Source organism: Larimichthys crocea, chromosome XI, assembly GCF_000972845.2.
Source record: "Larimichthys crocea isolate SSNF chromosome XI, L_crocea_2.0, whole genome shotgun sequence".
NCBI classification, from domain to species: domain Eukaryota; kingdom Metazoa; phylum Chordata; class Actinopteri; family Sciaenidae; genus Larimichthys; species Larimichthys crocea.
The window spans coordinates 15492897-15506722 of NC_040021.1; the positions used below are offsets into that span (position 1 = coordinate 15492897).

General features: G+C 41.8%; 1 protein-coding gene across 3 annotated transcripts in view; it reads left to right on the forward strand.

Moving 5' to 3' along the window:
* Window positions 1-13826, forward strand: part of klhl29 (kelch like family member 29) — a 198059-nt gene that overhangs the window by 65767 nt on the left and 118466 nt on the right. For all 3 annotated transcript variants that reach the window (XM_027284236.1, XM_027284235.1, XM_027284237.1), the window contains one exon: window positions 2431-2736. In XM_027284236.1, the coding sequence (XP_027140037.1) occupies window positions 2464-2736 (273 nt within the window). In that variant the 5' untranslated portion in view covers window positions 2431-2463. The remainder of the gene's footprint in view (window positions 1-2430; window positions 2737-13826) is intronic.

Below are 13826 nucleotides of genomic sequence, written 5' to 3' on the forward strand. Positions count from 1 at the left end.
ATCCCTCCGACCATAGGACTAGCGCGTCCAGAAAGAGACCTGTTTTGGCATTTATATCTGAGAATTTGAGTATTAGAAGTTTCAGTATGAATACACCCTGAATAACACGACCAGAATAAAGGTTTAAATGAACCTGTTCACAATACTTGCATAACCTTTACAAATTAATGTCTTTAGGTTTTTTCCACTTTTCTTTATCAGAAATAAAAACGACTGCTGGAGGAGAGGGAGATGCAATAAAACCCAAGACTTTCATTTCAAGACATTTTCGTTCATTCCACGTGCCTTGGACCACTAAGTACCATGGTCACCACTTTATTTAAAACATTTCTAGGTCAAATACCATGTACTTTACTTACTTTTAATTCTCTCTCCTTATGCTGTAAATTGCAGCCAGCCTCACTGAAGGTTATCCCACAAAACTATCTTGCGAGGGCTCCTGCAAACTTACTCCAATGCCTTTTCTGCATAATGTATTGGATTTGTTTTTCCAGTGTGCCCTTGTTCTTAGTGGTGTGCAGGCTGACAAAAACTAGACAAAAAAATCACAAAGCTGTCTGGACAAGGGAGCACGGTGGATGCACAGTGGCATGTACCCACTTCACATCTGAAAAGGATTGATAAAATGAATTGTGCAGAATTTTGAATGCACATGGACTCTGCCCCCAATTCCGACTCTTGTGGAGATAAAGTCCCTTTCTTATTTCTTTTTCTCCTCCTGTTTTTAATGTGGAGGAATTTCCTGCCCTCTTATTTCTCACCTGAGGTGTGGAGCTCGAGCGATAAGGGAATATTACCTGGCACTAACTCTGCCATTGTTCAACCGGACTAGCACCTTGTTACACCGTCTGTATCAAATATTTTTAGAGATAATACAAGCTCATTCTATTGTAAAATTTGAGGTTATTAAAAAAGGTTACTGCGGAGAGGGAGAAAAGGTTATTGCAGAGCGAGAAAGAGCATGTGAAAGTGTTGTTCCTCACTTTCCACACTTTTGGTTACCCCGTCTGGCTCTATCAACACATATCAGCTTGCTGTATTCAGACAGAGCGGGCCTTGTATGGGAGAGAAATAAATGAAGGGGGGATTCAGAGAGGGAATTAATGCACAAGTAAAAGGAATGAAAAGAGGCAAAACATAAAAAGACAGAAAGGAAGAAAGAGTGAGTGTTTTAGTGGGTAAATAAATAGCTAGTCACAGCAGCTAAAGATACAGAAGGGCCAGTGCTCCCACCACAGGCTGCATCGTGTATCGCTTGCATCAAAGGTCTTTTAAGATCCTTTTCATTTTCAGGAGCCTGCTCAAACACTCTTACATACTACACTGTAGTTTTTAACATGTGTTCTCATTAAATCTTGCCAAAACATTACATGTATTCACTTGTAGCCTGTACTTCTTTAGTACACACACACACACACACACACACACACACACACACACAGAAGTACACACAGAGAAGCCGGCGTTTCAAGGCTTTCACTCCTCTGTGAGGCAAGAGGCAGCGTGACAGACCCCAGTGTGCAGAATAAAGACCTATCATCTGCTGTCATTCTTTCCTTACAGGCCGGGGGATTTTGCATGGGGCTTGCTGAACCTGGTTTGAGGTTGTTATTTATTTATTTCATCTGTTATCAAGGGCTTGGGAAGCATAACGTGCCTTTGGTGAGGAGGAGTACAATGCACTACAATCCCCTCAGTGATGGATTTCTCTACTCAGATCCTATACTGCTTTGATTTATGATATAATATAGAGTGATACGCTGCTCATGCTACACAATAGCAGCGGCCTACCACCATACTGATGTAATTCCAGCACACCGTTGCCCTTTAGCCTATCACAGCATGCTGTGCTTGGAAAGGGGAGAACCCTCGAATGCACTTCAAGGGCAATCTGATTGAATTAACCAGCCATTAGATGTATGAGATGAGCTGTAATTGCGGGGGTATTTATCTATTCAGATGAATGGGTTTTGACCACAAGGTCATGATACTGCTGCGCCGTCCTCAGGAAAACTTGACTGAGCGTTTACCTGTTTGCGTCTTGTTCGGCCGTATTGTTTTAACCTCTCACTGTAGAGCCTAGGTGCCTCACATGACAAATTTAGCTCCTTATGGTGTTGGCACTGATGGTGTTTTTTATAGACCTGCTTAGCAGTGCTCATTTCTCTCCCTCTTGTCGTAGCCCTCGTTAATGACTGGGAGAATAGGAATTAGAAGCAACAAATGAGCCGCAGTGTGTTCGTGTCATTCAGGTGCATTGGGAGCAGATGCTGTGAGCATTTACACTTTCACACCAACATGTTCTCTCCTTAATTTGCCTGGTGTCTGGCTCTTTCTCTTTGAAACACTGATTCTGTGTCTGCATCTCTTACACGTGTAATAAAATAAATTCATCCTGACATACACCCTCTTTCTTTCCATTTTCTGCAGGCCTGCCCCCGTTGTTCCCTCTAAGAGGAAGTGATGTCACGCCACCACCACCGCTTTGAGAGGGACTACCGGGGACCCTGGGAGCGGAGAGACATCCGTCCTTCTGGCCTCCACAATGGAGGAGCCAATCATAGCTGTGCCTCTGCTGTTGTCAATGGCAACAACCGTCCGGGTCTCCTACCCCTCCCAGTGATCCCCTCCCTCCTCCCCACCCCAGTTACAGTTGCCGTGACAACATCGAGCGGCGACATAGCGGTCAAGCGAGGCATCACGGCAGCAGGATCAGTGGCTCCTGCGTCAGCCAAGGTAAGAGCCCCGTCCAAATGGATGCCACAACACCTGCTTCCCTCTGCTGCGTCTTGGAAATCTCTCAGTTTTTTCCTCCTGCTCTATCAAGTTTCTTTCAAGTCTTTGTCTCTCCTTGTGTCAACTTTTTAATCTGTGAAGACTCCCCAACTGGACATAATCTCCAGCTCCCTCTATGCTTTTGAGGCTTTCCAGTTTCCTTCTCTCTCACTTTCTCCAAATGTTTCTGCACCATCCAACTCGCTGGCATGCCTGTCTTCATGGTTCAACTGTCTCCGCTCTTCAAGCCCGTTTGCTCTCTCTCTGCCTCTCTTACTCTCTCTCTCTCTCTGTCTCTGTCGCTCTCTCTCTCTCTCTCTCTCGCTCTCTCTCTCTCTCTGCCTGCTGCACTCTCCACCCTTATCCCTCACTCCAGTTCTGCTGCTCTCTCTGCACTCTCTGTCCAATATCCTGTTCTTGCCAAACCATTTTCCTTCCATCTTCATTTTCTCTCAGTGCCAAATGGCAGGCTTGTCCTGCCTTTGCCTCCTTGGTAATTTCCTTCTTTCATTATGTAAATGACCTCTGACAGTGGCTCAGATGGGTGCTGCTGTCAAAATGAAGTGATGGTTAGAGGTGGCGCTTTTCTTAACAAGCAAACAAACAAAAAAAGGACCACATCATTATATAACCCCTAACTTAATATCATTTAAAAAACAAAACAAACATAGTTATAGTTGCACATTTCTGTTTTTTATAATGTACTGTAGGTGTATGACCATGATATTGGATTATAGATTATAAACTTTTTATGAGGCATCAAGGGACACAAATAGCAATATTTGAGCGTGGTGTACGTGTATATATTCCTCATCATATTTGTATGCTGCATGTTTTGTTTGGGCCTTTATACAGAAAACTGCAGCATGGAAAGAGTGGTGTAGTCGAGAGCCGGACAGTTTGTGTTCTCCACCCCCTCGTCCAGGGATTTGCTAGCTAGCTGGCTGTCAGCAGCGTGTGAAGAGAGGGGCCTTTACCAAAAAAAAAAAGTTAGACATTTCAGCTTTTCCCTTGCCTCTGCTTCCATGGATACCATTCATCTTCTCCCAGCAGTCCCTCTCACTATCAGATCATTATTTGCTTTAATTTGAACTTCAGCAGATCAACTGGGCTTCTTTTTTTTTTCTCTTCTTCTTCACCTTCTCCGGGCTCTTGCTCTCAGTGGGGCCTGCACTCTAAGAGCAGAGGTAAACAATGCTCTGGTAATTTAGCCCGTAAGTGCACATCATTAGATACCCTGCTGAATGCACTGACCACAGACACAGTAAATCTGCTCTGGCACCGCATCAGCCCCTCCTTTTGTGCGGCTGAATAATTACATACATCCCGACAAAGTCTTGCCAACTCCCACTGTGGCCATTGTCATCATTCAATGGCTGCCAGAGCAATTAGGTGCATTGCCTCGCACGTGAAATTCACAATTGTGTAAAGGTACAGTATATGTAGGAATGTGTGTGTGTGTGTGTGTGTATATACACAGCAGATATAATGCAGATCTTCTCCAGATGCCTCTGTGTTAGCTTTATTCTACTTTGTATTGTCCCTGACAGCCCTTTGTGAGGCAAGCAATAGAGACCAGCAACGTTTGGAAAGGGAAACACCCAGACTCTGGGCTGTGCTTTAATTATGGCCTAGAAAAGATACAGGGGCCCCAAGAGCTGGCTAATACCACAAGAGCCTTTCTTTCTATCTTCCTTCTAGCTGTCTCCTGTCCTCACTTGCTCCCTCTCTCATTCTGTCATCTTCGATCAAAGCTGTTGGGGGTCACAAAGAGTCTGATGGACGGACTCAGCTCTCTCTCTCTCGTTGTCCCCGTGTCTCTGCTCTGTCTGTGGCTACACTAAAAAGCTGACAGGCCGTTATTGATCTCCACTGTTTGGAGATGGTCTCTTTATAAACACTGAGACCCAAGTGGGGATACAGTCCTATAGTTCAAGAGCGTGTGTCTGTATCTGTGTCTGAGAGTGATACCTCTGGACAAATGACTCATGGTTACTATGGTAATAAAACTATATATAGAGGAATAATTTCCCTTAATATAAAACGAGACGCAGTAGAGAGATAAGTACACAGGTGTACTTTTTAGCGCCACTTTGGCGTTTTGTCTGATATGTTAAAAATAACCTTTCTTCATGTGGCTTGCTTCAGCTTTAATGGGTCAAGTAAACAGTTTTATGGTTGGTGATGGTGCTGTGTGTGTGTGTGTGTGTGTGTGTGTGTGTGTGTGTGTGTGTGTGTGTGTGTGTGTGTGTGTGTGTGTGTGTGTATGCACCTGTTCAAAGGTGTGCGTGTGTGTACGGGTGTGTGTAGGACAAATGCTGAGAGTTAAAAAGTACCATCTGGTCCCATTGTCCATCCTGATGTAAAGTTAACCACATGGAACATTGGAGTATAGTTAATTTAGAGCTATACTATGTTTTCTCCTGCTGGGACATTAATTAATTTTTATGTCTTTTGTGCTGTTGTCACAGATGTATAGTCATGAGACACATCAAATCCATGTTATTCATAACCACATGTATTTCTGTCTCCTGCTGATAAACAGGATGTATATGTCATAAGAAAGTACAGTTTCACTTTAAATGCCATATGCCTCATCCACAGCACCATTTCCTTAGAATATCAATTCCACTCAATCTACTAGATAATAACTACGTGGACTTTTTAAAATTGATGTTATTCCTTATGTTGCAGCTTGACAGTTTCAGTGACAGCATGTTATCAACCAAATTAGCTAATGTTGAGTTAACAAGACAAATATACAGTGACTAACATTTCACCATGATGCGATTGCTTGTCATGAACCGGCACATATGGCTTTTTATATTTATTACAGGCATGCAGAGACATGCACACAGAGACTCTGACTGAACATAAACATTGGGCGAAAATAATTATTTGACTATAAAATCTATACAGCCCCAACATCTTTGTACAGTGTTTTTACCCTGTTTAATAATAAATAAATAAAAAATCACTACCTGTCAGACACCCTAAGCTATGTTAATGTTTGTACTTCCCTTGAAACAGCAAATCAAACTATGACCCACAAAAAGCTTTGTGCTTTTGAAAAAATATTCACTTCCTGGGAAAGGTTTTATGAAAGATCTATGCTGGGTTAAATGTTTGCACAAAATGTTACAGCCTGTTATGCAGTGTTAGTGAGGATTTTATAGGGTTTCGGCCAAAGCTGGAGTTTTTATCCGAACACATATTACTCAGAAAGTATCTTCCCACAGATAACCCACTGAAACGTAGGAATTTCTCTGTGCGGTTTAATCCTTTTTAATATGAAATTTTTAATCCCTCCTCCCCTGATATTTAATAGCTGCAGTGCTGGAATTTGTATTTCTTTACCAATCTTTTTTGGACACAAATGCAGGCACCACAGTTGAAATAAAAGAAAAGATGGTTATATATTGATCTAAGGAGTACCACAAACTAATAACTGCTGTTAGTACGGGGCTTTTGCTCGTAGGCTTTTGTTGATTCTCTGTATCGACGGCATTTTTATTCACTCTGTTTACATCTCATTCATTTCTCTGCTGAAATGTTTGCTGATAGAATTTGTTTTCCTATCTACAGAGCAGTCTCGAGTCAGCAGAATGAGCTGTTCCTTTACCCTGTAGCCATCTCATTAGTTTAATGTTGTTGGAAACAAACTCTAAGTAAGTTAGTTTTCTTCATTTGGCCTTTATTTACATCTCTGGCCAGGTAGCTGCAGTGCTATGGTGCAATAAGGGAAGCATCGAAAAAAAGTTCAGTATGATAGCATTATTTTGGCAATATTCTTAATTAAGGGTTAGCTAATTTTCATCACGTGAGCAGTATGTGGAGTGGGTTATTAGTGAAGAATATCTTTTGCGTCGTACTGGTCATGAAATATTAGTTTTGTCATTAGCAATTCTCTCGGTTCTCATTGATTCACTTCTCTCAGCCTCTTGTGTGGGCAGGACTAGAACAATGGCTAGTTAGTACTGTGATAAACAGCAGTCTTGTCAGTCATGATGAGCTATAATCATAGTTGTTGATGTTCTTACTAGTTGCTGTCCTTTTTATGAATTTTACAATGACCATATTAAACCATAGCACTGAAAAGCAACATAGTGCATAAACCAGCAGCTTGGTAAACAATGGATACATTTGATGTCCCCCTTTTAGTTCTATTTGTTAAGTCATCCTCAACTGTTAGGACTGTTGTGTAACTCCAGCTTCAGCTACTGCTGTTTGATCTGCTGAAAGAATGAATGGAATAACTGCTGTTGGCAGTCCATTAAAGCGGTTTTCCCTGGCAAGGCCAAATGACGCGTTCTGTTTTGTTGAGCACACCTCAGCTAAGCGTCAGAAAAACAAAATTCCCAATTTCCAAGCATCGACAGCACCAATCAATAGAGCTCGTCTTGAAACAAAATCACACATTGTGCCTTTTTGGTCATTGATTTCAGCCAGGTCAGCTAGCCAATGGATTGAAGCAGACCCCATACTGTGGCCAACACAACATGGTATCCAGAGAACAGCAGGTGTCATGGCCTCACTCTGACACAATCAGAAAAAGAAAGAAAACACACAAAAAGCAAACCTCTTCTGGGTGATTTATTTATTTATTTTTTCTGCAACCACACCAAGGTGTATGTGTCATTTTGCCGACAGCAACAAGATGAACACATTTCGATGAAATAAATTTTCAGCTTTGAAAGATTTTTTAAGGCAACTGCAGTAACCGCATGTGGATCGACCGTGTGATATGACTGAGTGCTTTAGCTTTTATTCTTTGGGCTCTTTTGGCTTTTTATTATATTTATGCCTTTAAATGTGCATCAGGAAAAAATCTCTATGTCAACATCACTCACTGTGTCAGGGAGCCTGGTAATGAATACACTGGGAGAGTCTGAAATCGTTGAATCTCTATTGGGTATGAGGCAAAAAGGGGAGGACTTCTTTTGAAAACTGGGATAACCTTGTGACGAGTTGCTGTGAAATGTATTGAATATGAGATGATTAAAGTTTAAGATGGTGCACGCTGGGGGAGCTAGATCAGGGAGACAGAATGGAGACAGGGCAAATGGAGGGAGGGAGGCAGAGTGGCGAAGAGCCGCTTTTGAATTAGCTTCACATAGAAGAGGAAACTACAATTGTTCTATCAAATAGTGGTACTCTATCATCCAGGAAAGATGAGACTTTACATTTCCAAAGCAGACAGACTCACCATGGGGTCTTAAAGAAAACCCTGCTATCTTATGAGGAAAGCGAGGATAACTAAATATAGCTGGAAGAGAAATGATTGCTTCACAGCTTGAAATAATGCAATCTAGCCTGCCTTTTGTTGTTTATACTGACAGACATAAATTGATGATGCATCCAATCTGGCTGTATCATTCAGAGATTTTATACTTAAATTAAAAAAAACACAATATACAGTCTAATTCTTCCAAAATATTAAGTAGCAATAGGTTTTCTGAGGTATTTTTATCTTTCTCTGAGGAGCAGAAAGGTAAACAATCTTCACACCCTGCTGCCTCGGTTTGATTTATTAGGCTCTACTGTATGTGTTGTCATCCTGTCACGGACTTGCTGCGTGCCATTTGCATTCACAGTTAAAATGTCACAAAATCCAGCTCTCTGGAGACAATTCCTCAGAAGCAGACCAAACTGATTGATTAGAAATACTTCATTTCTCGACCGTGGCTTTCATTTATTATCCATACACAATCATGTAAAACCTGAAGGCTTTTTTCATAGGTGAGTCAAGTGTCTCTTTATCCGACTTTCAGTGTTTGAACAGTTCTGCAATTTTAAATATGCAGAGCCAGAGGTCTGTTGCACATTTCTGTTCTTTGTAAGTGGTTAAGTGGTGCATGTGTCAGAGTATATTTTAGCGCTAAAAGTCATCTCGTCTGACACAGAGCTGAGACGAACCTGTCAGCTCTTTGTGTCTTGTCCACGCGGTCGAAATGTCAGTTTGGATAAAGACAGCCCTCAGTGGATATTTAGAGAGGCCGTATTAGACATGCCACTATTAAAAATCCCACTGGTTCTGCTTCATCTGATTGGATTTTTCCTCACTGGGAAAACAGATTTTGAATTCCTGGCACAATGCAGTGTGCCTGCTGTTCCTAAGAATACATTCATAGCTTGTCTAGTTAGATGGTTACACCTGATTTTAATTGGTCTGACAGTTTCTCAGCTAAGTGTCATCATTTTCCTACGCTGCTGCTTTATTTTCCATTAGTCATGCATTAATTCTTTATAATCTTTTTTTTCCATAAACACAAACATCATCATCATGTTTGTGGACAAACAAATCCACTGTCAGGCGTCGACAACAGAGTCATTAAGAAACAGTGGACCTCAAGGGAAAAAAGCAGGGATTAAGCCGTGATTTTCTTTAAGATGATATATGGAAACTTTTGAGTGTTAACGAGAAGCGGTGATTGTGTTTACCAGGGCCTGGATGTCTTGGCACCATGTGGGGAGAATTAAAGCTTTCCACTCTGAATCAGACCAGGCTATGCTGTGGTGATTGCTAATCAAGTGCAGAGATACAGAGCCAACCAGCCAGTCAGACAAACACACAGACGGACAGAAAGCCAAACAAACCAGATAGACAGACACCTCAGTCATGAGGACTGCATACTGTCAAAACTGTCAGAGGGAAAGGCACTGTAAAAAGGGAACTGTCAGGCTGCTTTTTTTTTTTCTTTTTTTTGTTATCAGCATTTGAAATCGGATGGATGGAAAATGGGAGTCATGGATCTGATGACAGATTTCTCAGAAATCACGCACCCTCATCACACAGCCAGGACATCATCATCCTTTATTGTCAACAGAAAATATTGACAGCGGTCTTCTTGATTTAAGAAAAAAAAATCACACAAAAATGAACTGATGGCAGATGTGGGATGATAACAATCCAATAGGTGAAAGAATAGGCGAAGCAAGTGTTATCTTTGTCTTGTCAGTCACACACACATGTGTCAGGTTCCACAGGTTTCATCCAATCCGCATCCTCTCATGAGTCCACCTGCGTCTGTCTTTCTGTCCATAGGGGTTGGATACCAGCTGACCTTTTGTACCAACAATGCAACGACACATTTATGCATCCAACTGCCTGTCTTTCCTATCACAATTCTGCAAAGCTGAAGTCCTCATTATCTCTGCCTCTGCATTTGATGCATCTACTTCATCAGAGCTGGATTTTAATCCTCATGGAGGAAAATGGAGGCAGAGACAGGTTGTTGTTCTGAAAACCATTGATATCCCAAATAGGAGACCTTTCAGGGTCCTAGCTTTGTGGTGAGTTTGTGCTGTTACAGTGAGCTTTACAAACGACAACATGCACAGCTCTGGCAGGAGAAGAGAAGATGGTCCAGAAGGGGCTTGCTCTCCTCTTTTTCTGCTGTGTTTTGTCTATGTGTGCGTGGGTGAGAATGGAAAGCAGTGGCTGTCTTAGGAGTCTGGCTCCAAACTGACGGCCTGATGGCTCGATCTAATAAGCAGTCATTGGATATCAGATTCAAATCTCTTTCTGCTCTGTGAAAGACGAGATGCAAGCCCCTTCTCTATTTATGTCACAATGACTATGCAATATGAGTGTGTGATATTGAAAGGGCTGAGAAGTATGTTGTCATCCAATACTGTACATCTGCTCTCCCAGCAGTACACAGAGATCATTGTCTTGTTGGTCTTTGACTGAAGAGAAACTGGCGCGTTGGACGTCACCACACAAACAAAGGTGTGTTTACAAAGTGCGGAGTCGTCTCGGAGGCTTGCTCTTCCTGTCTTTCTGCCTGTCCTCTGTGCTCAAAGATGGGATGGGAAATTAGGAGCTTACCCTGCTCTCTGCAGCAGCTCGACTGATGAAAGTAACAGTCGTAGAAACCCCTTTCCCCCTCTTATCACCCGTGCTTTTTTTTATCTCCCTCCATCTCACTTGTATTACTGTTTCTATCTAATTCTTGAGCTCATCTCTTCCCCCTCAGATCACCACCCCTCCAGCCACTTCAAACAACTTCTTGTCTTTGTCGAAGCATAGATCCTCATTCCTGCGTCAGCGTTGCCTCCCTCTGAGCGTGCTTGTGTGAAATTGGATTGCTGATCCGTTGGCACTGAGTGGCAGAGATGTAATATGGGATAGCGGCAACCACATGTTCTGTTGCCAGAGACAGCTGTTACAGGACACCAACGGATCACAGATGATGCTTGACTCCTAGTCCTCATCTCTTCAAGACTGGGAATGCTCTTAGCAAATATCATGACAACACATAAGAAAACACTGCTGCCCAACAAACAAACACACACGGCTGTGGTGAGGAACATTGCACTCCACAGCATGCTGAAGGCTGTCTGATTTGCCCGATTCGCTAAAGTGTCAAGGGGTCATTGTTGATCCTGGGGCAATTCGAAGTGGCTGTTGTCTTAGATTTGCCATTATCATTTGTCATCACATCCACCACTCCATCCTACTTCTCTGCTTCCTCATCAGAGGGTGAGACGTTTGTGTCAAAGAGGAAAGTGATATGTCGCACAGATTTACCTTACAGTTATCAAACATTCACACTCTACTGGCCAGAAAGGTGGATGTAAAAAGTTTGTTCTGCGTCATTTTTTAACCCAACAGGGAAATAATACTTTTTGAGACTCAAAAGATTTCCACCCAAGTTTTAAATCAACCATTTTTTCTCCAATTTACACCGGTATACTTGTTATTCAGAGGCTGGCATGTGGAATCTTTATTTTTAGAGTTGTGTGTAGTTGCTAATATCATGCAGCACTAATTTTGGGGAAATGTTGACACGTACTGTACCGTGTTGAAATTGGTCTAAAAAAAGTACTGCATATTTTAAGCTACTTTTTCTAAAGCGGTCGAAATAAATTTAGTGAACCCAAAGAAGGACTTTCTGCTCTCAAGTTCAAGGCTGTCATTCATCCATCTATGTAATTGAACACATGATCAAATGAGTGGATCGGCTCTAGCCCTTCAAAGACCCACACTTAGTACCCATATTCCCCTTCAAGTGTTAAATGAGCCCCCCACTGAGCCTAGCTGATTGTAAGTCATTTGGCTTTGCTTTGGTGGGGGGAAAAAAAACCCCTCATCTGCCAGCCTCTTTCCCCTTCCTCCGCAGCCACCCCCTCTCCCTTTGTCTGTCCTGTTGCACAATTGCAGAATAAAGAGCGGTGGCATTTAAAAAGGTCCACATGTGGAGGGGTTGACATTCAAAGTGCTACCACCTTAAGGTTAACTCCAAACGAAAGGCGATGGTGAATGCTGGCTTTTAAAGCATCAGTCATGTCATGTGGAATATCAGATATCAGTGAGGAGGCAGACGGAGTAGCGTTAAGATGCACAGGTAAACAATACATCTCTCTCCAGCATGTCTGGCACTTCTCTCAGCTTTGTCTCACACTTGAGGTATTAAAGTCAGTGGGTGCTCTCAGCATCAGTTACATGCAGCAAAAGAAACAATCTTTTTTTCAAGCCCTGTCAGGGCTTATTTGTGCAAATGAACAAAAAGAGGAGTTATGGACAAGTGCCCTGCCTGAGGCTGAATTGTGACTATTGGTAAAAAAAAAAATAAGACATTTACTCTTTATTTCGAATTTAAAAAAGGTGGACAAAAGTGTTTGTACTCTCTTTGAGTGCAAATAGACATTGACTTGATTTTTTTTTGCTTGACTTGGTAAGGTTTTCAGTTGGATGCACAAAAGAGACAATAAGCAAGGCTTAAGAGAGGCTTCCTACTCGGAAACAAAATCATTAGCCAATTGACTTTGCACCCCCCACCAAACACACACACACACGCACGCACACATACGTCCGCATACACACTCTCTCTCTCCCTCTCTCTTTCTATGGCTCATTTTCTATTGGTCAGTCCAATGCTCAAAGATCTCAAATATGAATTACCATGAAATTTCGTACAAACATTCATGATGCCCAAATGACATATCCTGATGACTTGATTCACCTTTTACGTTGCTCCTGGCCAAAATTTGAATTAGACTGATACTTTAGTTTATGACCAAGTTTATGGCCACAGATGTACTTTGTGTTTAGTGCTAATGCTACGCCCGTGTGATGGTCGCTTTGCCATCAGTCAGAAAGTAAAGCTTCTTTCCTTTTGCGTGGCTGGGATGTGACGATGTTAGCATGAATATATGTTTTCATGTAGCTCAAAGCACCACTGTGATCACGTTTGAATGATCAAATGTTAAGGTAAACCATTCTAACATTAAATGTTTTTTTTTCTAATTGACAGCTTTGTTGAATTTTAATTACTTAATAAGCTGAGATATTGTTTATTCTTACGTACGTCTCTCTCCACATTCTTATAGTTCACCACCCATCATATGTAACACAAAGCCTTTTTTACTCTGTCACAAGAAAAGATTTCAAAGGTTACATAGTGCTTGAAGTTGTGTTGGTCCTCATTATGACTGGACTCCACAAAACTTTTTTATCTGTCTCATTATTCTTCCATTTTTCTCTGTCCATTATTTGATTGTCAGTCCCTTGAATTGTGGTCCGGTTACTGTGGGGCTTCCCTGTGCACCGTGCTCAGGGGATCCACCGCCAGCCATTTTAATAATACACACATAAATAATAGATATATTTTAAATGCAAATTCTAATAGGGACTTTGGGGGTGACTCAATCATGCAGCATTTGTGGTTTGACCTTAACTCAGGCTAACAAATTACTGGGAGCTCAGTGTTTCTCATTAGGAACTCCACGCATCATCACACTGCCAAGTACTCCTCTGCCATAACCACAACCACTGTATAGACCATGCAAATGTTTTGCTTTCATCTTCACACAGTTTAGTAGTTGTGAGCTTTTACATGTGCTTTTTATAGCACCATTGCCACACACAGTTTAAGTGTTTTGTTTCACAAGTACAATTTTACATGGCAAAACTACGACGGCTGATGCCATCCACAATTTATTAACAGGAACAGCTTAATATTGCTGATTTCAGAGAGAAGAATATAGAGGTGTAATCACACAGTTGTTAATGCTGGCTGTCTTTCTGTTTCTCAGTTAAATTACAC